Below are 24,894 nucleotides of genomic sequence, written 5' to 3'. Positions count from 1 at the left end.
TAGGAGAAAATAACAGAGGCCAACCAGAGAATATTGAGACGCATTCAGCTAGTAAACTTGATCTTTATTGATCTGTTGCAACAGGGTGCTCCCCTTACACGCAGGAAAAGAGGAGGAACCCAGAACAATGGTGCACAAGGCCTTATAAAGACTTTTGAGATTGCCACCCTGTAGATCAAGACCACCCGAGAAACATCATACATACATCACAGAAGGGGTGTAACCTAAGACCACCCCCCAGATACATCATACCTACATCACAGAAAAGGCAGTCTAAAACAGAAATTTGAATGTTGTTTTTCCTGTTTGCCAGGTTATCTGATTTCCTTTCCTGATTGTCTTTCCTGATTGTCACCCATTTTCTGCTTGCCTTTCCTGATAGACTGTCACCCATTAAAATGCTGATTACTCAATTCTTGAGACAATGGGAAGGCTCCCTGACCCCCCCCTCCCTCCTTGCAGGGAAAACTTTTGGTCAGTTTGGGAATCAAAATGGTTTCAGGTCGGTCTTCCTGTGCTGATCTATGTACATGCTTGGTTGGTACACTTATGAACATTACCATATATCTAAGACCTCAAAATTCCTATCACAGATGCTAGGCCAAGTCAGCCTGGAACTGGCATAGCAAAAGAAGAAGAAAAATGTTCCCCCACCACCTGCCTTAGCCAGTGCAATATGGCAAGGCTTTGACTGCTAATCCTACATACGTCTACCCGGAATTATTAAATTCAGTCTTACTCCCATGTATGTGTAAGATTGCCACCTGAATTTGAATGTACTCTCAAAACATCAATAGAAGTTCCTTTTCTTTTGCATAAAAATATGCAGACGCATCAATATAATCAATATAAATACGAACAGGTAAAGATCGTTTATTAGATCAAAGCTACCACTTCCTGCTAGGCCACTTGTTTTAATAAAAGGTTGAGAAAGAGGTGAGTGGCCTGTTGATACCATTGTTCAGAGGGTGTAAAAATATAACAACTACAACGAACCCTCTTTAAAAGACCCAGCATTTTTGCAAGTTACATCTTGGCTGAGAGAAGGCTGTCCCCGCAGTGAAAACTCTTTGTTCTCTACAACTGAAATCTTCCTGTGGAAGAACATGAGCAGGCAGGACAAAAAAACCCCACCATTTCCTTCAACAATGATTCTTTGTGTGATCGCCACAATGAATATTACATCCATCACAAAAAGCCCATGAGCCTAATTACACCTTTTCCAAGGAAGGAAGGAAAATTTAGACACTGCCACTAAGGTGAGAAGGATGGGCCTTCCAGGCAATCACACATCCCTGCTTCATGTTTATTACCCCAGAGTTTGTAATTAAACACCATCTGCCTTAGGTTATAATCTCCACTTTGCCCCTAGACTGTGAAGGGAAAACCTCCTTGATGCCGCCCAAACAAAAGAACAGGAAGGCAACTGAAGGCGTGGTAATCTCCTCTGATTTATGGACCCTTAGTCCAATATTCAGAACAACAAAAGCAGAGTAAAGCGACCGTGGCATTAAGAAAGATGCACTGCACGAAAGGAAGGTTGCCTCTGAAACAACTTCAGCTACTCTGTTATATTTTTAATCAAGGCGATGGGAGTACACAAAGTATTTAAGGCGGATTGATCTTGCATGCATGGCTCTAGAATAAAACACACGTGTATAATGGACAGTCCCAAGAATCACGGGTGTGATCCAGTGGTCTCCTAACCCAACCTCCTGGCTGCCAGGGAGGCGCAGCTATCCCTCACGCCAACAGATCTTTAAAAAATGTGCCAATGAAAAAATATTAGCAGCCCTATACATTTGTGCACCACGGAAGTAAGAGCTTCAAAGAGAGAGAAAACCCTAAGCGTCGCCTCCCCTTCCCCAGTAAAAAACTACGCTACCAGTTGACGCAAATCATCAGATCCCAACCAAAAAGAGCCCCCCAGGGGGTGATCATGTCCCCGTCTCTACCTTGATCTATAATCATCATCACCATCATCATCATCCGCCCATCTGGCTGGGCTTCCCCAAGAGAATATTATAAACACTCCTCACATGTTCTGTCCAAATGGGTGCATCATGGAAGATCCTGAATTCAACCGGAAAAGGAGAGGAAGCGGCGGACCAAGATCCTGCTTCCCAACCTCCTCCTCTCGCACGCCTTCTCTCTGCTTGAATCAAGCCCGAGGCTCCCTTCTAAATCACTTCTTTAGCCTTAGCCGAAAAGAGGCCGCTCCCGGGCCGCGCTGCAGTTTAAACGGCCTGCGGTCACGCCCCCGGCGTGACGCGCCAGGAATCCCCATGACGTAAGCGGCATCCCTCCTCCCCCAAGCCGGGTCGCTGGGGGTCCCGGATGCTGGTCCGCAACACAGACCCCCAGAGAAGGAGAGCGGATTAATTGAACACCGGGTTTCCATTGTCGTTTTTGCATTCAAGCAGTGCATGCCCGCAGTTTATTTCTTCCTTTATTATAACACTATTTCTTAGCATTTCCGTTGCACTTTTAAGGGAAAGGTGTACTTTGCACTCGCCGGTTCACTGCTCCTTACAGCAACCCTGTAAGGTAGGCAAGCATTATTATCCCCATTTGCACGTGAGAAATTAAGGCACAGAGGGATTATGATGACTTTCCTAAGATTACTGAGTGAGTCCAAGGCTGAGTCGATATTTTGAACTGAGAACTCCCATCTCTTAGTCCCTGCCCAGACTGTATTTAAAAGAACAGTGTACTGTAATCACTTGAGCTCTTTGGCAGGCTTTCAATAACTTCTGCAATGTTACAAAGACTTTGGTTATTTTGGAGGACTATAGTGCAGATGAACTAGATTATGCAGTTTTTTAGTTATATAAAGGACCCACAGAGGGGAGGAGGGAAGTCCTAAGATTTGGAAGAATCTTGATTGATTTTAAAATTTAAATGTGATAAATGTGTGATTTGTTTTGTAAAACCAATAAAAATTATTGGAGAGAGTCATGGAAATGGCCTTTTCCTTTTTCTCAAAACATGGAGTCCACAGTCACTTTCTGCATTTTGAACATGTTATTCCCAATACAGTAAAAGGTTTGGTTTCGTGTCCTCTATTTTTCTTGTTCAGTCAGGCCCACATAGCTGATTTGAGGTAGGCATGTGTAAGGTCAAGGCTAAGCTGTTAGGACTTTGGAGCACACCTTTCAATTATTATTCCAAGAAAATCCCCATGGTCCTCTGAATTACTCAAGGCTGTAAATAATACTGACACACCATTATTCTAAAACAAAAACAAAAAACAACAACAATCCCATACTGTGTATCTTGTATCGCCTTTGGCCATTTGAGGAAGTTTTGTATTTGGCTTTTATGTGTGCTTAATGGTTTGTTTGCTTTGTATGCTGCTTAAATAATCTATTTTATGAGGCATTTACTCCATAAATCTCAAAGGAATCTTCTCTCACGCTTCATCATAGTTAGCAGGCCTCAAGGGGAGGAAAGGCCGCTGACCATTTTCATGTGCTTTGGAGGACAAGCCAGAACAGTTGCTCACTGCACTCATGGAGGGCAAGATCTTAAAGGCAAGTTCATAGATCCACTTGTGGCCTCCATTTGCTGTGCCAATGGAATTCAACAGAAAAGGAATAAGGATATAAAATCTTTGGACAAATTGATTCCCTCCCCCATAGACACTTGTGCTAAAAATGTAATAATTATGAAGGTGAATTGTGGACTTATAGAGATATATTAAGTTATACTGAAAATGGGTATAAACTTTATTTTTTATTTTATTTTTGAAGAAAAAGAAATTCAGGAAAGGCCTGGTATCAGGTTGGTTTCAGTATCACCGTTATATGATTTTATATGACAAAAATCTTATTTCAAAATGAGGTTATAAAATGTTATGAGAATGGGATACTAAAGATTAATTAGCTAAGGCAAGAATGATACAGTGGGGTAAGGATTTAGGTCATAATATTGATAATGGCTTCTTGGGAGAAGTTATGGAAAAAGCATATGGAATTTACTGCTTGTTATACATTAAGAGAAAACTCTTATAATGATGTACAGGTGGTATTTAACACCAAATAAATTGACCAAGATGAATAAAAAAAATGACAAAATTATCATAGAGAAGTTTTTGTGATAGATACAAGATATAATGCCGTAGAAAAGGTTTGAGTAGAACTCCTAAAATGACTCTTACTATATAGAGCTCCAGCCCAGCCTATATAGAAGGGAGGTTTAGGAGGAGTTTTTCAACCTTTCCAAATTGTGCTATTTAGCTAGGAGAGAAGGAACACATTGGGAGAGGGTGGGAAGGAAAAACTTTGCCATCAGTCACTTCTAGATTGTATTTTCGCAGAAGGGATTCAATTGCACACTAGAAATTTAGGTTTTCAGAGTTACAATGGATTACAGTGCTCTGTAGCTCTGATGCAATAATAATAATACATGAGAGAGAGGCACAAAATGTGGTTAGGAGACTGTCAGTGACGTGCACTAAAAAGTGTGAGTATGGGGACAAATGACTGACAGGAAGGCATGTAAATGAGCACAAACGAGGATGCTTATTCTTGCACTTCCCTGCAAACAAATCAGAACAGATGCTCAATAAATAAAGATCGGACATCGCCATAACCTCCTCATATGCTTTGCTCAAGCAAATTAATGCTCAATAAACAGGTCGTAAGGAGCCCAGTGTAGTTTCTTTTTTAAAAAAATCATTGCATGCATCCCCCACCCTCATCCCTTGCTCCAGAATACTGTACATTTTTATTTATTCAAGCAGATTCTCTTCCCACCTTCTTTCTTTTTTTATATAAAAAAAATCCTGACACCTCCAGCATTTGGTGGTTGTTGTTTTTAAGCTGACACCTTAATTCTGTAGGTCCTGGAAATCATTGACCACAGATCTTTTGTCAGGCTATTTTTTTTAAATGCATACAAATATACTTCTGCATACCTTGGAAATATATTGAAGATGTAGAAACTACTACCGTATTATTTGGTGGCTCTGTTCCTCCTCTAAACTTAGAGGCATCAAGCCACCCAATAAAGTTTGTGCTATAGTAAAATAATGTTAAGTCTTCAAGGCGCCATGAGATTCTTTAATATGATTTAGTTGAGCTCAAACCCAGGAACAGACAATTTTAGGAATTAGTTTCCAGTTCTCAGATGTTCAGAAACAGAAAATCTGGTAAAACTTATTTTTGCACCATTTAAAGGACAGTCAGCTTACGGCAGTACTACAGTTGTTCTAGGGTTTTTTCCTGTTGTTGTTTTTTTTAAAAAAAAAGGTATGTGAAGCAGCAGCTTTTAAAATTGTTGACAAGGATTGCATTGAGAACACTGATCACAACTCACACAAGCACTGAATGAAGCGTTAGTTGTTTCTCATTTTAATTTTTATTTCCAGTTTCAAATTTTCTACAAGAAAAACAATAAAAAAATAGAAAACTCTAGAAGTTGTCAAGCTCCCTGACATGCCAGTTCACTACAGAAACAGGGCTCTGTTCCTGGGTCACTACGGAGATAACATACTGGCACTGGGTTTGCTTGCTTGCTACGCACACAAGAGACTGTAGCACCTGGTTGCTATGGAGACCAGGCCCCAACACAGGTGCTTGAAGTCCCCTTAGGCCTAGAGTGGCTGGTGCGGCCTGCCCTGCCTCTGTGGCACTCGGCAGGGTAAACAGGCTAATGGAGACAGGGCTCCTGTGTTATTAAAGGGGGGATTTTGAAAGGGCCAGCTTCTCCCGCCATAGCAGCAGCACCATGGAGAGGGAAAGCTGTGCCCGCAGAAATGCTCCCCTTTTTACAAAAACGGCATACACCACCGGTGTCTTGTTCCCTACGGGGCCTATCAACCCTATGTTTGTGCCAACAATGAGGTCCTGAAAGGGCCCAATTTCTCAGACAGTGGCACTGATAGGAAGCAGCATCAAGCCCAGAACTGAGGCGAGAACAAGGCATTGGAATCCAATGGACTCCAGCCACCTCACCCCAAAACCCTGTTTGACTAAAAAAGACTTTTAACAGCATCGCTGCCCCTTAACCAATTCCACACCCCAGCCGTTATCACAGCTTCTCCCTTCTACATCCCAAGGTTGGCACTTTTCCTGACAGGTCTTCTGTACCGTTAACAGTTCCATGACAGAGAAGATCTGCACCTCTTGAATTTCCGCCTGCCTCGCTGCTGTTAAAGACACAGAAACCTGTTTCCAAAAAGACAACCCTACTACCTTCTATTTTGATACCTCTCAACAGATGGGTGCATGACCCTGTCATTTGTGGAGTGGCATCTTACTAGCTGCCTCTTCTGGTCTCTGCACGTCTATACTACAAATGTAAACAGGTCTGAAATTGGTTCAACTGTCTTGTGAAGCTGCCTTTTATTGCGCAGGACTATTTATTGATCCATCGAGCCCCATGTTTTCTGCTTTAATTGGCTGTGTCCACTCAAGGTCTCTGGCAGCGGCCTTTCCAAGCCTTGCCTCTTTTGGCTAGAGATACGAGGGACTGAACCTGGGACCTTAATGCATGCAAAGCATGGGCTCTACCACTAAGCTAGGGGCTATCCAAGACCCTCCCCGTGAACTCTGGGAAGCGTAGATTCGTAGGGTGCTTGAGAATTCTTTATTAGAGATTGCTGCTTCATAGAAAGGAGCTACAGTTCCCAGGGTCCCTTGCTTGAGAGCCGCCATGACAGTTAAACAGGTTCGAAACTGGTTTATATATGCAGAGTAGACGTACTCAGGCCTGCACTGGCTCCAGCTGCAATTCCATGAGGCCTTGGCCTGTCTTAGATGTCTCCTGGTGTGGGCCCTTTTGGACCTTGGGGGCAGGCAATTCCTCCTCTGCTCTTGGCTCTTCAGAGTCTTGCGACAGGTTCTCCCAATCTTGGTTAGCTGGTGCGGCTCCAGGAGAGAGGCTGGCAACTATTGCTCGATTGGGCGTCCTCTTCCCGCGGGGCAACTCAGGCCGGGGAAGCTCTCCCTGGTCTTCCGAATGCCAGAGGTTCTGAGGTTTGGTCATCTCCCCTTTTGGACTTAGAGACTCGGGTGCTTTCAGCTGGGGGCTCTGGGGTTCAGGCAGCTCCTCCTCCGCCACCCCCCGGGGTTTAGGGGCAGTGTGAGAGCAGCGGCGGGTTCGGGCTTTCCGGCTGTGGTGGACTTGGAGATGTAACTCCATGAGCTCCGGAGCCGAGGTGGCGAAGGGGCAGAACTGGCAGCGGTGGAGGGCTCCTCCCGCCAAAGCCGGGCGCAGCGACAGGTCCAGGGGCTGGAAGTCGGTCTTCCCGTTGAGCAGCGGCTTGCGGCGGGATGGGCGGGACCGAGCTGCACCCAAGCTCCCGAGAGACAGGAAGGGCCCGTGGCTCTTGGCGAGCTGCGTGGCGGGAAAGGCAGGGACTGCGGTGGGAGCGAGGGGAATGTGGCACCGTTCCAGCGTTCCTGCCGCAGCAGCTGCTGCAGCCGCAGCACTCTTCTGCTCCCGATGATGGCGCTGCAAGTGGTACTTGAGAGAGCCAGACTGTGTGCCAGCATAGTCACAGTGAGGGCATTTGTACGGGCGCTCGCCTGCAAGGAGAAATGGTAGAGGCAAGTTGGAAAGGCAGCGAACAAATGCAGTTTCCTAGACAGTTGACTTTGACCTGGCAGCCCTTGGTTCAAGCTCCACCTCTGAGGCAAACTAACCGAGGGACTTTACGTGAATCATTCTCTCTCAGTTTCTCCAAACTATAAAACAGGAATAAAGGCAACCTTGCAGAGTTGTGCAAAAAGCATCAACCATCTACTGTGTGATCTTCAGATCAGAATCTTACTATTCACCCAGTGTTTAAGACACATGGAAAAGGCCCCACTTCAAGTTCTACCTGCTGAGGAGGTTAAATCAATGAATAGGCAGAGCAGGGCCTTTGGGTTGTGGCACCACAACTTTGCATTTCCTCTCTAAGGTGGAGAGCCTCGCAAGGAATGAACAGACAAAATATGAAACATCCTTGCAAATAAGTCGGTCTGGTGTGGTGAATGTTTTCAGTCCCCTGCAAGGAAGCTCTCACAGACCAGCCACTGTCTCTTAGCCTAACCTACCCCGCAAGGTTGTTGGGAGAATAAAATGGAGACAACAACTACCGTATGTGAGTTACCTTGAGCTCCTTGAAGGAAAGGTGGCATATAAAGTGTAATAATAAATAAATAAATGCCCCCCCAAGTTGTTAGCTCAAAAAACATTTTATCAGCCTACTAATCTAGTTTACCATTTTAATTGGTAGTTTTATACATAATATATATTTGTTTGTGCTGGCTTTTTGTAACCAGTTTTGAGTTTCCATACGGAAAGGATAGGCAGCCTAAACTGAGATCGGCAGAGAATGCTGCTCCATGTCTCCACTTGTGCCACTGCTTTGCATGTCTGGTGAAAGCAAAGGAACAGGCAGTACAGTTGTACCTCGGAAGTCGAAACGGAATCCTTTCAGGAAGTCCATTTGACTTCTAAAACGTTCAGAAGTCAAGGCACGGCTTCCAATTGGCTGCAGGAAGCTCCTGCAGCCAATGGGAAGCTGCAGAAGCCCTGTCGGCCGTTCAGGTTCCAAAGAACATTCACAAACCGGAACACCCACTTCCAGGTTTGCGGCGTTCGGGAGCCAAAAGGTTTGACTCACAAGGCGTTCGTCAACCAAGGTACAACTGTACAGAGGTCTGAGCTGCCTCTGATGGTATCAGGTTCCACCCGTGTGGTATGCAATGCCTCTGCAAGATACAGAACTGGGGGGGGACCAGTGGCATAGCGTGGGGGGTGCAGGGGGGGCCAGCCGCACCGGGCGCAACATCTGGGGGTTAGGGGGCGCAAATCCACGGGTTAGGGGGCGCAAATTACTTGCCTTGCCCCGGGTGCTGACAACCCACGCTACGCCACTGGGGGGGACCTAGCAAGTACCAGCCTTATTGCACATTTCCACCAGTTTAGGCAAACCCTACCCCACTGTTGCCGCATCTTGATCTTACCTGTGTGGACACGGAGGTGCACCTTTAGATGGTGGGAGGATCTGAAGGACTTCCCACAGAAGGGACAGTCTTTCCCAGTGCCCCGCCGGGAGCCGTCCAGGCGCGACTGCCCTTGCATGTCTGGGGAAAACACAGCAAGGAGGGAAGATTTTTAGTATGAGGGGACTGCAGGGTTTCTTGACCCTTCTCTATATGCTTTACATATGGATTCTCTGCCCCCTTTGCTCTTTTATAGAGCTACAGAAACATAGTTTTTACCCCCCCACACACATCCATAAGTGCCACAGGTGTCTCATTTTTTCACCCCAACACAGACCATGCCTTCGAAGACAACCATGACAGCTACATTGCAAGGTCTGGATCTGTACCTAATTTGTCACCTTTGTTTCAAAATGTAGACCAACATAGTAGCTGCAAAAAATGATGACTGCTCTAAACGGGGGTGGGTGGGTTGTGAATTGAAAATAAACACCAATGACAGAAGATTGGCTGCCTTGGGTAAAGATTACACGGAATGCTTTAGAATAATAGTAAAAAAAAAACAATTGCAACTGTTCACAAACATCACACACACCATGCAGTGATGTGTCAAAAAAATGGTGGCGTTTTTTATGTTTTTAGAGATGGAAATAGAAAAATAATCATTTGTGACAACAGAAGTTGACTTTGATAGGTTGGTTTGATTTTTTAAAAAGAGATATTTTGTTTGTTATATTAACATCTGACCGTGTTGTCATCTTTTCCACTTATTTTTTTTTAGTCATATGGCGCATATATATATATATATATATATATATATATATATATATATATATACTGGAAAAATTGATACTGCACCCTCATACACCAAGTCAGCAACATGGTTTCACATTGGCTTGCTTCAAACAAACCATAATTAACATTAACCACAACTTGTCAGTTTAGATGACAAGCTGTGGTTAGGCAAAAGCTTTCAAACTCATCCTAATGGAAGAGCAGGAGAGGGAGAGCCCGGCCACAAGACCCTGAGGCTCACTTCAGCTCATTCACATCACTCCAAACTATGGTTTAGCTCAAACTTTTGCATGAAGAAGCGAGGGGTGGAAAGCACAACTGCTAGTTATTCCACTCCAAGTTGCTAGGCAACCTCACCATGCTTCCTTCCCTTCTCTTTCCTGTAAAAGGTTCTGCCAAAGGACAGAAGAAGTAATATTTGTGGGTAGCTGAAAGTCAGAATGATGGAAGTATTGGGTACTTGTCAGTACTGAGGCCCAAGTTAGCTGCCTGACTGTTGGTTCATGCTGGTCTTGTGGGGAAGAAGAAATGCACACACAAATGCATACAAAGCACAAAATGAGGCCATGATATTTTTGGAATGGTGAACATGTTTTAATGCACCCTCAGGTGGAAAGAGATGGAATTTACTACACTAAACATAATAACCTCAAAGCCTAGTTTCCAATTATTCTAACCAGTGTGGTAAATCCCAGCTTTCGCCACCTGAGGGCATATTTAAGCAACACATCCACCATACAAAAATGACATGGTAAAAATCACCTCATGGCGGTGACACAGCATGTGATTCATGCCTTACATTTTTTTTAAAGAGCTAAACAGTGTGGCAGACTTGAGAATTAGGACATTTCTACATCATAGGCTTAAAATGGCTTAATAGCCCTTTTCTCTAATCAGGAATTGGTAGGAACTGCTGTTCTGTGGAGGGAGGAGTTACAGATTCCCGAAAAGTTCTCAGAACAATTATCACAGTTCCCCAGGTTTACTGGGAGAACAGCAAAACAGTATGGCTTCTAGAACAGTGAAACAGATATGCATTTGTTGTGCGGATATGTGCTTTGAAGGAATGTTGTGAAACCACTTGGGGAAGTATTTATTTGCATCAATGCAGTTTATTTCCTTCAAGACACAGAGTTTGAATTTTCCTCATGCAGAATCTGGGTGTGGGTGCATGTGGGTGCTTATGCAGAAAGCTACAAGGTCTCATGACACCAACATCCCCTTGCCCAAACTTGTTTTAACTGGGAGGCAGAGGCGAGACACCGTACAATCATGCAAAATTGTGCAGAGCAGTGGGGAAATGTTTCAGTTACACCAACTAATATTTTGAATACTGAGAGCTATTGTTTGGGTATCACAGAACTCTTGCTCATTCTGAGGTAAAATTTGTAGATAACTGCATGCCAGGCTTGTTGCCCTTCCCAGAATTCCACACATGGCAGCTTTACAAGGTTTTTGTTAGTTGGTTTATTTTGTATTTTATATTATATGCACTCCGTTGTTTAGACCAAAGTGGTGTCCTGTAGATATTTAAGGACTACAGTTCCCATCACCCCTGACCACTGGGCCAAGCTGGATGGGGCTGATGGGAACTGGTGTCCAAAAGGAACTGGTCAACTCCATGTTGGCTATCCCTTTAGGCTAGTTACTTAAATGTTTTAAAGAATTTAGTAGTATCCTATTTGGTGGGATGTGCTCTGATATCTAATGGCATCATCAGCCTCCTGTGCAGTTCTGTTAGAGGGCTGGAGGAAAGGTGGACATCAGTAAGTACATGGGTCTTGCCCTGCTTCTGCCTTGGATGCTACCCAATAGTGGCAACCATGTCCCACCACACAGGCCGCTGCTAAACATCATTATTTTAAAAATACGGTTTTGTTAAGCATTTTCCATCCAGTATGTTGCTTCCTTTGCTGGGTTTGGCCTACCGATACAATTCTATCAGTTTATTCCTGACCTTTATTCATATCCATCAACTGGACATATCCCTTAATCTCTTCCTCCACCCCTCACACATATCCTTTTATAAAACAAAGGGGGAAATGCAGTTTTCAGCTAAAAGCAGCCTAGCTATGGAATGTAACCCACCCACATCCTCATTTTTTATTTTGCTAGAGGAAGCAGCTCAAAAGCACGGGTTGGTCTAGAATCTGAGGTTGCTTTGTGATATGTGAGACCCACTTTGGTAGCCCCCACAAAAAAAACAACCACCCCCAAATCCCAAAGCAGCTATGCTCTGCTTGTCCATACTTGCCCTTTTCCTCCTGGGTCAGCAGAGACGGACTGGTGTTGGCTGCTGTGGAGGCTCTGACATTTGTGGGGAGCCAGTGTCCTGCGAGAAGGTGAGAGCCCAGTGACTGCCCCTTGCTCCACTCCCTCTCTCGGGACAGGTGGCTCTGTCGGTGCAAGGCCATCTGTTGGAATGTGCCGAAGGTCCGGGAGCAATCTGGGCAGCGGTGGCTCCCTCCTGGGTCCTCTCTCACCAGCTTGGAACCTCCTGCGTAAGAGCGCTCCCTCCACTGCTGGCCACTCTCCACCGCCCGAGCCGTGGCCTGCAGCCGCTCGGCGCAGCTGGCATCGCCATAGCCCAAGAAATTGCCCGTGCTGGCCTTATCCGTGGGCCGAGGGGAGAGGAGGGAAGGGTAGAGGGCCTCGCAGCCGACAAGTAAGCTTTGGGCGGACCGGCCTGGGCCGGGCCCTCGTTGTTCACTCTGGAGGCCTAGCTTGCTGAGATGAACCTTCATGTGGTTCTTGAGGAACCACGGCTCCTTGAAGCCACGCCCACACACCTGGCACTTGTGGTCAAAGGAGTCTTTGTGCTTCCGCATGTGACCCTTGAGAAACCAGGACTGGGTGAAGGCCTGGCTGCAAACCTGGCAGCGGAACTCAGTGGGTGCAGCGGCTGAGGGAGCGGCAGGGGCAGAGGCCGGAGGGGCAGGCGGGGCGGCTGCGGCGGGGACAGGGGCAGGAGGGGTGGGCAGCCGGGCGGCCGGGAGCCCATGGGCTTGCTGGTTGTGCCACTGGAGTTCCACCTCCTGGGCGGCGGCAAAGGAGCACTGTCCACACTTGTAGGGCTGGTGGAGGATGCGGAGGTGGCGGTCCCGCTCGCCGGCGGTTCGGAACTTGCCCTTGCAGAAAGGGCAGCGGAAGGTGGGCAGGGGTGGAGGTGGAGCAGGGGCAGCTTGTTCTTCTTCCTCTTCCTCTTCATCCTCCTCCTCCTCTTCCTCCTCCTCCTCCTTCTCATCCTCCTCCTCCTCTTGCCCCCGCAAAAGCGCCCGCTCCTCCAGCTCAAGCAGCAGGCGGCTCTGGTGGCTGAGGCGGGCGCGGGCCTCGGGGCAGTGGGAGCGCAAGTGGAGGCGCAGGCTGGCACGCTGCCCTGCCCGGTGGCCGCAGTAGGGGCAGGTGAGAGGGGAGGAGCTGGTGTGGATGCGCGTGTGCAGGGCCAGGATGCTGTTGAAGCGGAACCGCTTGCCGCAGATGGGGCACGGGTAAGGGCGGGCCTCACCCCCAGGTCCCCCCGGCCCGTTGGAGTAGCGTTGCAGATCCAGCTCCCCGTTGAAAGCCAGGGTGTCCGCTCCATCACAGGAAGAGGGGGAGGAGGATGGGGAAGAGAGGGTCACACTGGCTGAGTGGGCAGAAGGCAACTGGTAATCTGCACCCTGCAGGAACGAGAAGGAGCGGAAAGGCAGTGGAAGCCTCAGCATGGAATGACACACACACACACACACACACTGCCAAAAAAAAATCCTCTTTCACACCACTGCTGTTCCAGTGTAACTAAACAGCTCACTGCTGGAGAAAGGAGCGAATGAAGCTAAATCTTTATGCAGAGCAGCGCTGGCCAGGCAGGCAGCCTGCAGACACCCTTCCCTGCTACTGCTTCTCCATGCAAGCTCCTAGGGGAAGCAGACAAGGCCATCTATGTTGCTACAAAAGCAGCTTGCAAACTAGCAGCTGATAACAAAGCCACGTGGTATTCCCTCATATGAAGGCCAAGCTCCGCTTGTACGGGCAAGGGGTGACTCAAGTGTCTCTTCCAGCAGGGATTAGGTGCCCAAGCCTAATCCTTTGCCACAGTGGAGGTTGCAAAACTGAAAGCCAATCAGTCTATAGGTTTGCTGCAAAGGGACGTCATGCTGAGGGAGCTTCGCTGGGAACCCAACAAGGGGAAGGGCAGTAAGACCCATTGCTGAGACTAGAGATAAAGGAAACATTCTCCAGAGCTAGGCTAGTAAAAGAACCTTGAATGGCCCATAGGCACCAAAGGAGAAATGACCTTTACAACCCCAGAATCTTTCTCTGGATTTTACCCCAATTGCTGGCTTCCTCTGCCCCAGCAGGGAACAGTTTTTCCCTCTTGAATGTGATGGGGAAATGGTGCTTCATTACATTCCAAAAGACTCTTTGACAGGAAATGAGCTTCCTCCTCCTTTCAGTTTTTGCCCATTCTCCTGTTCCTGCTCCAACTGGAATGCATCCCACCCCCATGCCAATTGACACCAACTGCCCTGTGGGAAGGAACAAGAGCTTACGAGGCAGGTGTAAGAACCTCCTCTCATAGTTGCCCATGGGAAGCCCGTAAGAATGCAGATGAAAAAGGCATTGGAGGCTTCTCCTGTCCCAGATGGACCATCCTTCCTCACCCCAAACAAAGAAATCATACCAAATGACACCAGCTGCCCTGTGGGAAGGATCCTGATGAACTGCTAAGCTAGGATACTATTTGGCTATAATTTCATTGCTATATTTTGATTTGAATGTAGCCTGCCTGGGAAGGATTTGTATCAAAGGCAACAGTGCAACAATGTGTGTGTGTGTGTGTGTGTGTGTGTGTGTAGCCTCCCCTATTAAAAGTAATTAAGTCATGTCATTCCATTACATCCATTAGAGGGCGAATGGAAGTAATTTTTCTAGGCTTTGACTTTCAGCTTGGAAAAAATTATACAAGATCTTCCCATTTGAAGGGGGGGGGGGAGAGATTGGAGAAAGAAGATCCTACTTTCCAAACTAATTCATGATAAGCCTGGGAGAGCTTACCCATCTCTAGCTGAGACTCAAAATAAAAAAAAAATCCTTCCTGTAGCACCTTAAAGACCAACTAAGTTAGTTCTTGGTATAAGCTTTCGTGTGCATGCACACTTCTTCTTCTCCTAGGCAGCCACACCTAACTCTAGTCTTCTGGCTTACCTCCATGATGCTCCTGATCACATGCTTCAGTCGTTGATTGGTGAAAGGGCAGCACGTAGGATGTGACCTGACATCTCACACCTGATAGGCAGGTAGGCGGGAGCATGAGCTGCAGGAAAGGGGAGAAACGGAAGGGCTTTAGCTCAGAGGTCAAACATCTGATTTGCATGCAGGAGGTCTCAGGTTTAATCCTCAACATATCCAGATAGGGAGAGGAAACACTCCCTTGTCTGAAACCCTGGAAAGCAGCTGCCAGCCAATTCTGAGCTAGATAGGACTTGGTATATCAGGCAGCTTTTCATGCTTCTACTAAAAAAAGAATTTCAACAAGAAAAGCTCAGGCCTTCTGCTCACAGTTGCCATTTTGCAGTGCTCACTATTTGACGAATGCCATTAATTCTTCATTCACAAGGACTTAATCTGTGCCACATCCAGAGAGCTATCTTGGCACATTTCTGCTGCCGAGGCTTAACCCTGGAACTTATACAGTGTAGGACTGAAGTACCCCTGGATTTGCCCAGGGTGCATTTTGCTCACCACTGAATACGTAAGAGCAGGGAAGGGAACTCTGCAAGTTGGGACTCCCAACTCCCATTGACCGCAGCCAGCATGACCAATGGGCAGTTGGGAGTTTTAGCCCACAGCGTCGGCAAGACCACCATCATGCTCTCCAATCCTGACATAAGAGACCCCAAACATCAGGGGAAGGGGTTCAAGTGCAGAGAGATTTGTTGACATGAGTTTAAGTATTATGTTGTTGTTGTTGTTTAGTCGTTTAGTCGTGTCCGACTCTTCGTGACCCCATGGACCAGAGCACGCCAGGCACTTCTGTCTTCCACTGCCTCCCGCAGTTTAGTCAAACTCATGCTGGTAGCTTTGAGAACACTACCCACCCTAATTTCCACATGCAATGTGCATGATTTAAGTTGGATTTAACCTGTTTTAGGAACCAGAGAGTGAGGTGAGAAAGTTGTAAACCTTGAACTGACAGCACAGTGGTCCTTATTCTATCTCTATGGGACAGAGCCTTTGGAACCTTGCAAGTATTTTGCCCATGTTGTGTCTCAGACCAACATTCCTGGGGATGCTAAAGCAGGACTGGTCCAGCAGTAAGATGAAGGAAGGAAGCCAAGCCAGATAATACACTGCCAGGTTGCAATGGAGATTTTTGTCTGTCACGCAGCTTAGTGCCTCTGAAGTAAAAAACAGGGTGTAAGCCATGGCTTCTCTTCACTGCTGCCCCTCCCTTGGCCCTGCCCAACCTCTCTTTTCCCACCTTCTGCAGCAGGAAATTATTTCACCACCCTGCAAGCCAAAAGAGAGAGTGAGTGGCAGGAGAAGTGTGGGAAAAGCCTCAACTGCATCTTCTTTCACTGCAGAGTTTGTACAAAGTCTGACAAGAATGCAGGGAAGGGCAAAACATCCCTGGGGGAAATTTATTTCCTGATCTGACTGCCTGTCGAATCCATCAAATCTTACCCCAATGAATCATCCAAAGGAAAATTTGTGGGGTAAAGGTAGGGGCACTTGGTTTGGCTCAATGGATGGCCTCAGTGGAGTCTCTAGCTCACAGGCTGGGTGCATCCCTTTGAGACCTCCCATGCAGCCTCTCCTTCTGGGCCCCACACCCTCAACTTCTATGCTGACTGTGGAGAGCTCATTGGAGGAAGGAGTGGGATACAAACAGGCAAAGTGTGTGTTAACAACTCCCATACCATGAAATGTCTCTCAATGCTTCACGGTACAAGTGCTTGCACGTAAAACATCCCATTGTTTTTGCAGAGTTCAGCAGAACATGCACCCACGGCTCCGAATAACAGAAAACCTACGCTTCCACAGAAGCTAATAAAAACAGAAACACTTGGCTCTGCAGTTCATGAAATTGAAATGCATAACTCTATAGGGTGTTCTTCGGGCTTCTGCGAGCACCATTTCAAGATATTCCAGCTCAAAAGGAATAAATTGGGATCATGCATGTAAGAGACAGGGGAAAAAACAAAACAGCAGTGCTCTATACCCTACTCCTTTCCCGACAACCATTAGTTGACCTACTGTGATGTCAGGGAATGTTCACAAACATTCAAGTGTCCAGGGGTGTCTGCTTCTGTGAGAGCAATTAAAATTTGGCTGTGAGGAACATTTTGCACAGAGCAAAGGACAGTAGGGCGAAAAGCTCTTGCAGGGTGGGGGAATACAAGACAGAGTGGCTAAAGGAAAGGAAACTGGGGGCTAGGAAGCACAGCTCTAAGGGAGAGAGGAGAAGAGACAGAGATGTGAGAAGACAATGCCAGAAGTAGAGGAGAAAGATCAAGCAAAACTGGGTGGGGATAGAGGAACTGACACAGTGCTGGTTGCCACCTTTTTTTTTAATGACAAGAAGCTCCATAGCTTTATTTTACCTCAAGTCTAAAATCCTGATGATGCAGAAGACAAATGCCAGGGAACTAACTGCACACCAAGATACAGACATGTGATATGCCCCAATACCATAAGCAGGTGTGGTCTGATCAACATGTTTACCCAAACCTCGCTCCCACTCTGCCTGAGGCAAGGCTGTCATCTTCTACAATTCTATGCATGTGGAACTCAAGCTATAATTTATGGCAAAAAAACCACCCCACAATATATGGATTCTTTGGGACCTCCTTTCTCCTGAAGCAGATGCAAACAAGCACAGCCCTCCTATCCTCTTTCTCTCTTTCTCTCCCCACCAGAAGACAATAACTGGAGAAAAGGGGAGAGAAAATATGGTTACTTTCAGAGGGTTGCCTCCCAAAAGTACTCTGGCCTACATCAGGCTTTGAATGGTCACTGCGCAAGGTGTCCTTACTGGGCCTGTTTCCTGTGTGGGTTCACCTCCCCTTCGCTTGCCTTCTTCCTTCAATCCACACAGCAGCCGAAAAGCTGAACAGGCAGCAATGGTTAGGAGGAGCATCAGTGCTAAACCAGGGGGTTCTAGGGGCTGGCAGTGGGCTCTCTGCTGGGGTGCGGGCTTTGTGAGTGCCCAGCAATGCCGCCTCCTGACGCAAGGCCTATGTGTCAGGTCTGGATGTGGCCTCGTCTCAGGAGTAGGGACCTTCCTCAGGCTCACATTCTCCTCTTTGCAACCTCAGAGTTCAAGGACACATTCCAGTCACACAAAGCCACTCAAGGAGGGTGTGAAGCAGAGCTGGTGCCAGGTGTGGCCTGAGGGGAGGGGATGTGGTTCAGGGGGAAGAGTCCCAAAGGGCCAGGCTGACACTTGGAGGGCCACATTTGGCCCTGAGGGCTACGGCTCCCCACCCCTGCCTGTAGATTGCAGCAAGTGATGGCAGTGGCAGTGGGGTAAGGCTAGCTGGTGAGGGAGGTTTGCGGGTGTTCTCCTCTCATTCCCTGCAATAGTTTCCTCCCTGGAAAAGGAAAGAGAAGACTGACAAAATCCTTGAAAAATTGGCTCTGCCAGAGCCCAGCTATTTAAAATATTTTACCAAGCTCAGTATGTATGGATGCATTCAGGGAGCCAAGTCAAATACGTGATGACTGTAAATATCATGTTAGGAATCCAGGAAACAGGATGAGCGGCTGGCTCTTCCTACTACTTATTCCCTTGCTCTGCAATGGGCCCTCTACACAGTTTTCAGGCATGCCCTGCTCCTACAAATCCCACAACCCTAATTCAGGAGGAGCCGAGAGAGAGCGAGAGAGCGAGAGAGCGAGAGAGCGAGAGAGAGAGAGAGAGAGAGACTTACAAGTGCATTTATGCAACAGTTGGATTAACAAGTCATTTTATTTTATTTTTATTGCACTTTTGTTGCCCTCCTCCTCAACTTCAGAGAAGCTCACAGGCAGAGAGTACCTGGATTTCTTCCTGCCTTTTTATGAACACAAGTCCTATTGGCTGAGAAATGGTACATAGCCCAGAGCCAAGCAGTAAGTTTCACAACTGAATGAAGATCTGAACCCAGGTCTCCACAAGCCTAACTCTTTAAACACTACACCACAGCAATTATCCCATTCCCTCCTCCCCAAAGCCTGTAGTTTGGTGAGGGATCTCTTTAAAAAGAAAACAAAAAGCATCTTTTGCACCCTCACCCAACTCGCAACTCGCAGATTTTTTAGGAGCAGTCCTAACTATTATAGTGACATAAATCCTACAGTGTCTTCAGGATCTGACCCATCCAGTCTGATCTGGAATTAGAGCTGGGCTTCAGGGCTAATTTGATTATAAAGGGGTTGGAGCTGATAGTAGGTTTGATCTGGGATCTTCATTACAGTGATTGGCTTGGGATATGACCTTTCTCTTTCCCCAAAGCAGTAGCCTTCAATGGGATGCAGGACTGGTGTGGTGAAACAATCCCTGCGCAAATTGGGTTAGCAGCTCACCAGACTCCACTGTCCTTAGAAGAGCAGGGATGGGACAAAGAGGGTGCTCCCTTGCCAAACCCCCTCCATGATGTCATTGCTCTTGCCGCCCTCCACATGTTGAGGGGCTGAACTTCCGCAGCAGGGAGCCTGTTCTATTTGTGTTGGTTCCCCACAGAATTCAGATTTCTGATCTTCCAAGGACTCCCAATCACACAAGGGAGCCTACACATGTTCAACAGGCTCCCCTCCCCCATTGCAGGGTTCAGCTCCCAACACCTGAAGGGCTGTAGGCATGGTGACACAACAAAAGGTGCAGCACTCTCTTGCTCTTCCCCTCATTTGATTGGGGGGGGGGAGTGTTTGAAGAGGTCCATTTTCTGTGCATAATAAATAACAATCCTTTGCCTGTGAACCAAAGTGCCTTTGTGTTGTGTTCTCTGGTCAGGCCCACCAAACTGATATTGTGACCCACACTCTTAAAAAGGGGTTCCTCACCTCTGCTTTAGGTTACATCACTACTAGAACACTGTACAAACACTCAAGGCTGCAAGGATCTCTGATGAACTAAGCACAATTGATGCATCCCAGCTGGCTCTTAAGCCTCCCAGATCTAGGTAACAAAACACAGGCAGAATCGTAAGATAGGATCCTGCATTAATTAATCTGAAATGAACAACCACCTCTTGGTTCTGTACTCACAATTACAAGCAGGAACTGGAATCTTCACTTCAACCATAAAAATGAAAAACCAGCCCGTTAATCACACTGATTTACAGAAACAATAGGTTGGTTAAATCGTGTAAAGAGGTAGCAAGTCCCAAGTACATCACTTTAAGTCTGTGTGCCTTAAAACCCCCGCATTCTAAGGAAAATGTCCAAATGCAATTTTACAACTTGCAAGCACCTTCTTAGAAAAGGAAGCAGCTTTGATTTGTGCAGAAGCCAGCCAAAAAAAAAAAAAAGGACTATAACAAGAAGCAAGGTGGTCCAAGGCCTGCAGATTCAAAACAGTCAGCTTTGGTGAAGGGGAGGGGGGGTAGAAACCTTAGATGACATTCGCTGTAGGTTTGGCATGTGTGAATCAGAGCTGTGAATTCATAGTTATCATGTGACACCCCCCTCCCCTCCGGAAGGGCAACAGACCTCACAGAAGAAAAGAGAGCAACTATGAGAATCGTCTGTCTGGAGTTGATAGTCACACTGGAAAGGCAATACTTTTCACAGAACTGGCTTCCTGTGCACGTGGTTGAATGCTTCCTGCACCTACAAAAGCCAGCAGATCAGGGAGGTTCGGCTTGAGCTCTTCATATCTAGTTCCCTTGCTGAAAGAAATATTTTCCTATGGATGGACATTCAGTCTTGCCACCTACAATCTGGAGCGGTGGAGCCCAGGAGCAGTTTTGTCAACACACCTGCTGTTTATAGAAATAATTCACAGCTAAAGACATGTGCCATAGCACCTGGTAGAAAAAAAGGAGATTATAACCTTTAACAAATAAAATTTAACCACAGCATTCATACAGCATCATAAAATTATGCATGTGAACAGCACTTCTTCCTTAATCCTGCAACCATCACCATCATTAGTAGCAGAGGTACAGTGGTGCCTTGCAAGACGAAATTAATTCATTCCGCGAGTTTTTTCGTCTAGCGAATTTTTCGTCTTGTGAAGCACAGTGTCGGGAAAGTTTTGGAAAAGCTTCAAAAATCACCAAAGTCTTCAAAAACCTCAAAAAAGGCTACCACACCGCGTTCTATGAGTTGCTCCTCGAAGTCAAGTTGCAACTGTATTAACGGTGTTAAGAAAAAGGAAACAAACTTGCAAGACGTTTTCGTCTTGCGAAGCAAGCCCATAGGGAAATTCGTCTTGCGAAGCAGCTCAAAAAACGCAAAACCCTTTCGTCTAGCGAGTTTTTCGTCTTGCGAGGCATTCGTCTTGCAGGGCACCACTGTAGTACTAATAACAGTAGTAATATTTCTAGAATCCCTTTAAAGGCTACACATTTTACATAAAAATAAGCCATAGGCTCTACCCTCAGGTTTAGTTAAGACTTCTCTGGGAATGCACTTCACTTCTGATGGCAACTGTGTATGTATGTATCTTTCACAGCTTTTACACTCTCTGTAACACAGATGGCAATTCTTATCCCAAAGGAACCATGGTATCCTTAAAGCTTCTTAGGGGACCTCTACGCTACTGCAAATTCCTATTTGTTTTATACCAGTTTAGCTGTCAAAGCTCTCGAACTCCAGGAATCATGGGAATTGCAGTCTAACAAGAATACAAACTTCTGTTAGAGAGCCCTAGCATTCCTAACAGAACTACAGTTCCCAGGGTTTCTGGGACAGGTGGAGAATAGCATGACTATTTTTAATAGTTTAAGGCTGTGCTGGAGAAATGTCCTCATTACTCAAGGACAGCAACCCTTCAACTCTCCATAAACACTGGCCTGTTACGGGTTCAAGGGGTGAATCAGGGGTTGAAGGAATTGAAATGAGATTTGACAACCTGTGACAAAATTAGAGACTCTTTGACTCCCATGTCGTCCCGGGCTAACAGGTCATGTAAACTAAGATAGGGTTGTGATAGCTGCTAGGTGGAATTCAGTGTGCCTCAGAGCAAATTTAGCAATCTTTGAATGAACTGAGACAGTAAGCAAGAGGGAGCAGAGACTCCCTGGAATTCTTTGCTTGTGTAGACAAAGAATATTATTTCAGAGTAACAAACTCGGGATAACATAACCTTGTATGAACAAGCCCTAAAATGGTTCATATAGGCTGAGTAAGGCAGCAATCATATGAGAAGCATAGAAACATTTCTCAGATGGAAAAAAAGACTCTGCCTTGCCCAACTTTTTATTATTGTCTGCAAGTGTTCTGTGCAACCTGAAAGCTTGCCATCTAGAAAGTCTTACAGTTTACCATACTGACTAATTATTTCCTTGCAAACGCTCTTCAAAAGAGGGGACACTTGCCCAATGGGCAGGCCTTAATCTTGTTTGTAAGTCAGCCTCTGATAAGGCAGGTCTGCCCTGTATTCTCATGTGGTGGCAGGGAGGGAGAGCTGAGGGTAGCTTGCTGTGGCTAGTGTAAGAGACACTCTGCACATCCTCTGAGGCACTCTTTTCTTTGTTATTAAGAACTAATAACAGAGTGCCTTGGACGATGTGCAGAGTGTCTCTTACACATGATTGTGCCCGGAGGCATATAAAAACAGGTTCTAACACTAAGCCGTGATTTTGGAACAGCACACCAGGTACTATCCTGACACCTTTATTATAGAACATTCTGTTGCTTATAATGGTGGGTCTAGTTTGCAGAGAGATTATTACGGGCCTGTTCTTCCCCTAGGTATTGCCAAAATCAAGCAGGAGGCCTTGTTCTCTTGCAGCAATGCAAGGCTGGTGGTATTCATAAGCCTGCATAAAAGATAGCTGATTCATTTTGGCACCTTGCCATGCTGGGCCTATAGCAGTACCCAAATGACTAATCTTTTTTTTAAACACACACACACACACACACCATGAAGTCTTTTGGGCCTACTCAGTATTAGGGAGGCAGACAGTCCTGTCTTGCTTGTTTGTGCATACTATGGGGAGGGAGGGGTACATGATAATAGAGTGCAACTGTACCTAACGGGTGGTGTGTGTGTGTTGGGTGCCCATTTAGTCTTATTCAGAAACAAACAAGATGGCTGCTTCTTAGGGGAAGGCACCCTAAGGAAAAACGGGGCAGCTTTTCAAGGTTCCCCTGGGTCCCAGGAATAGGGATGGCGGCTGCCAGGCCTCAAGCCAACTCCCGCCAACTTTGAGGCCACGATGGAGTATGGGGGGAGGAGAGGGGGAAATATATCCATGGGAGCAGGCCAGTCCCCTCACTCACACCACAGCCCCGCTTTGGCGTGTGAGAAGAGACAAGAGAGTGACTGTCCCAGCAAGACACAGAGCTGACCCCCCCCTTCCCGCCCCACACACCCTGAACAAAGGGAGCAGCTGCCTAGCAAATGCTCCAGTGCACATTCCAGTGGGGGGGGGGTTAGGATGAGTAAAGGGGGCTGTTCCAGTGATTAAGGGCTACCGAGTCATCACCCTTTAGACACCCCTCTCCCCACTTAAGTTTCAAGCTTCTGAGAGTCATAACTTAATAATCTTGGGTCATTACATCGGAGGACAGCCCCCCCCCGCGTGCGCATTCCATTTAGTGCCACTGAAAGGGTACAGAAATGTGGGATTGTGGGACAGCTCGGAACAACCCTTACAAAGTATGTGGGGCGGGGAGGGGGGGTTGAGGGAGAGGGGGATGCCCTAGAGATGGAGTGAGAGCATGGCCCTCTGGCCCTCCTCGCTGCAGCACCAGCCGCTACACACTCCCGCCCCACCGCACCCCACCCCGCCACCCCTCATGGCTCCGAGCCACCTGCTATAGGAACCCCCCTCCTTTCCTCCCGCAGAAGCGACTTCACCCCAAATGGCCCCAACGGGCCCACCCCCCGCGCCACATTTCCCCCTACTCCGATTTCTGAAGCAGAGCCCCCCTTCTAAGTTGCAATCACAGTCACGTGGCTGGGGAGTTGCGGGGGGGGGGGGAGAGACGACGAGGAATAGTGGGGCTGGGGGTGGGGAGAGAAGGATCTATTAGAGAAAGACATGGAGGAAATCGACCGGGTCATTCGGGGATAACGAAGCCTGAGGCCGAGGCCGGGCGGTTTCCGTGCGCCGCCCAGGCGGTGCGCAACCCCACAGCTTGGCCCGGTTGCAGCCCCGCGGCCGGGTGACTTGCCCCCCACCCCACCCCGCGACGAAGATCGGAGCCCGGGCCTCGCTTCCCCTGCTGCCATGCACCTGCTCTGGGAGCCCCGGGGGTGGGGGAGAGAGAGGAGAGCCGAGTGGTCGGGCGGGTTTTCTGGGGAGGGGGGCGCACGGTGGGCGGGCGGACGGCGCGGCGCAGCGCAGCTACTCACCAAGGCGCACGGCGAGGCGGCGCGGAGGAGGAGGGGGGCGCTCCGGGGACCCGCCGCGTCGTCGGGGCTGGGCCGGGGCGAGCAGCCTCCCCGCCAGTGGGGCTCCCCCCTCTCCTCTTCTCTCCTCTTCGCCTTCCCTCTCTCTCTCACTCTCTCACTCTCTCTCCCTTCCTTCCTCCCTCCCTCTCTCTCGCTCCCTTCCTCCCTCCCTTCCATTGTACGGAGCCGCAGGCAGCGGCGGCGATTTGCATTTCTGAGCCTTGCGCGGCGAGGGATTGCCCGGCTCCATTGTGCGCTCTCGCTCGGCCGGGCGCGGAGGGGGCAGCCCTTCCCCGAGGGAGGGGGGCACTCTATGGGGGGAGAGAGTGAGAGGAATATGGGGAAAGAGGCACGCTGGGGCCAGAGTTGCCACTGCTGCCTCTCTGCGCTCTGCTAGGCCGTGGATTGCAAAACGGTACGAAAATCGCCACGGGAGTGGAAGCAAGCGCTGCCCCGGCACGGCGAAGGGCAATCTGGATCTTCCTTGCCATGGTGGCAGGGAATAAGTAGGAAGAAGGGGCACTGTCTCAACGCGGGGGGGGGGGGGACAGCGGGAAGGGAACAGTGTGGGATTAAACCTACCCCATTAAGCCCCTAGGAAGATTGCGCCACGAGGATGGGTGGCACTGC

General features: G+C 47.7%; 1 protein-coding gene and 1 long non-coding RNA gene across 2 annotated transcripts; one reads left to right on the top strand and one right to left on the bottom strand.

Annotated features, from left to right (window-relative positions):
- Positions 1-5,342: 5,342 nt before the first annotated feature.
- On the bottom strand, positions 5,343-24,809 carry ZNF219 (zinc finger protein 219). Its single transcript, XM_081165304.1, has 5 exons — positions 24,226-24,809; positions 14,922-15,030; positions 11,989-13,393; positions 8,961-9,080; positions 5,343-7,532 (listed from the first exon to the last, which is right to left on the bottom strand). The coding sequence occupies exons 2-5, from the start codon at positions 14,925-14,927 to the stop codon at positions 6,709-6,711; spliced, it is 2,355 nt and encodes a 784-aa protein (XP_081021430.1). The 5' UTR covers positions 14,928-15,030; positions 24,226-24,809; the 3' UTR covers positions 5,343-6,708.
- Positions 19,286-22,768, top strand: LOC308570601. Its single transcript, XR_014001204.1, has 2 exons — positions 19,286-20,851; positions 21,208-22,768. It is a non-coding gene; the product is annotated as an uncharacterized lncRNA (long non-coding RNA).
- Positions 24,810-24,894: the final 85 nt, after the last annotated feature.

Source organism: Podarcis bocagei (assembly GCF_964188305.1).
Source record: "Podarcis bocagei genome assembly, chromosome: 13".
Lineage (NCBI taxonomy): Eukaryota > Metazoa > Chordata > Lepidosauria > Squamata > Lacertidae > Podarcis > Podarcis bocagei.
The sequence above is the reverse complement of the archived record's forward strand: the minus strand, read 5'-3'. Positions and strand labels throughout refer to the sequence as shown.

What these genes read in the sequence shown, in the direction of transcription:
- ZNF219 (XM_081165304.1), bottom strand. An exon ending in GCTGACCCAGGAGGAAAAGG is followed by an intron (nt 9,081 to 11,988) that starts GCAAGTATGGAC and finishes TGTTTTCCCCAG; the next exon opens with ACATGCAAGGGCAGTCGCGC. An exon ending in GCACCTCCGTGTCCACACAG is followed by an intron (nt 7,533 to 8,960) that starts GTAAGATCAAGA and finishes TTCTCCTTGCAG; the next exon opens with GCGAGCGCCCGTACAAATGC.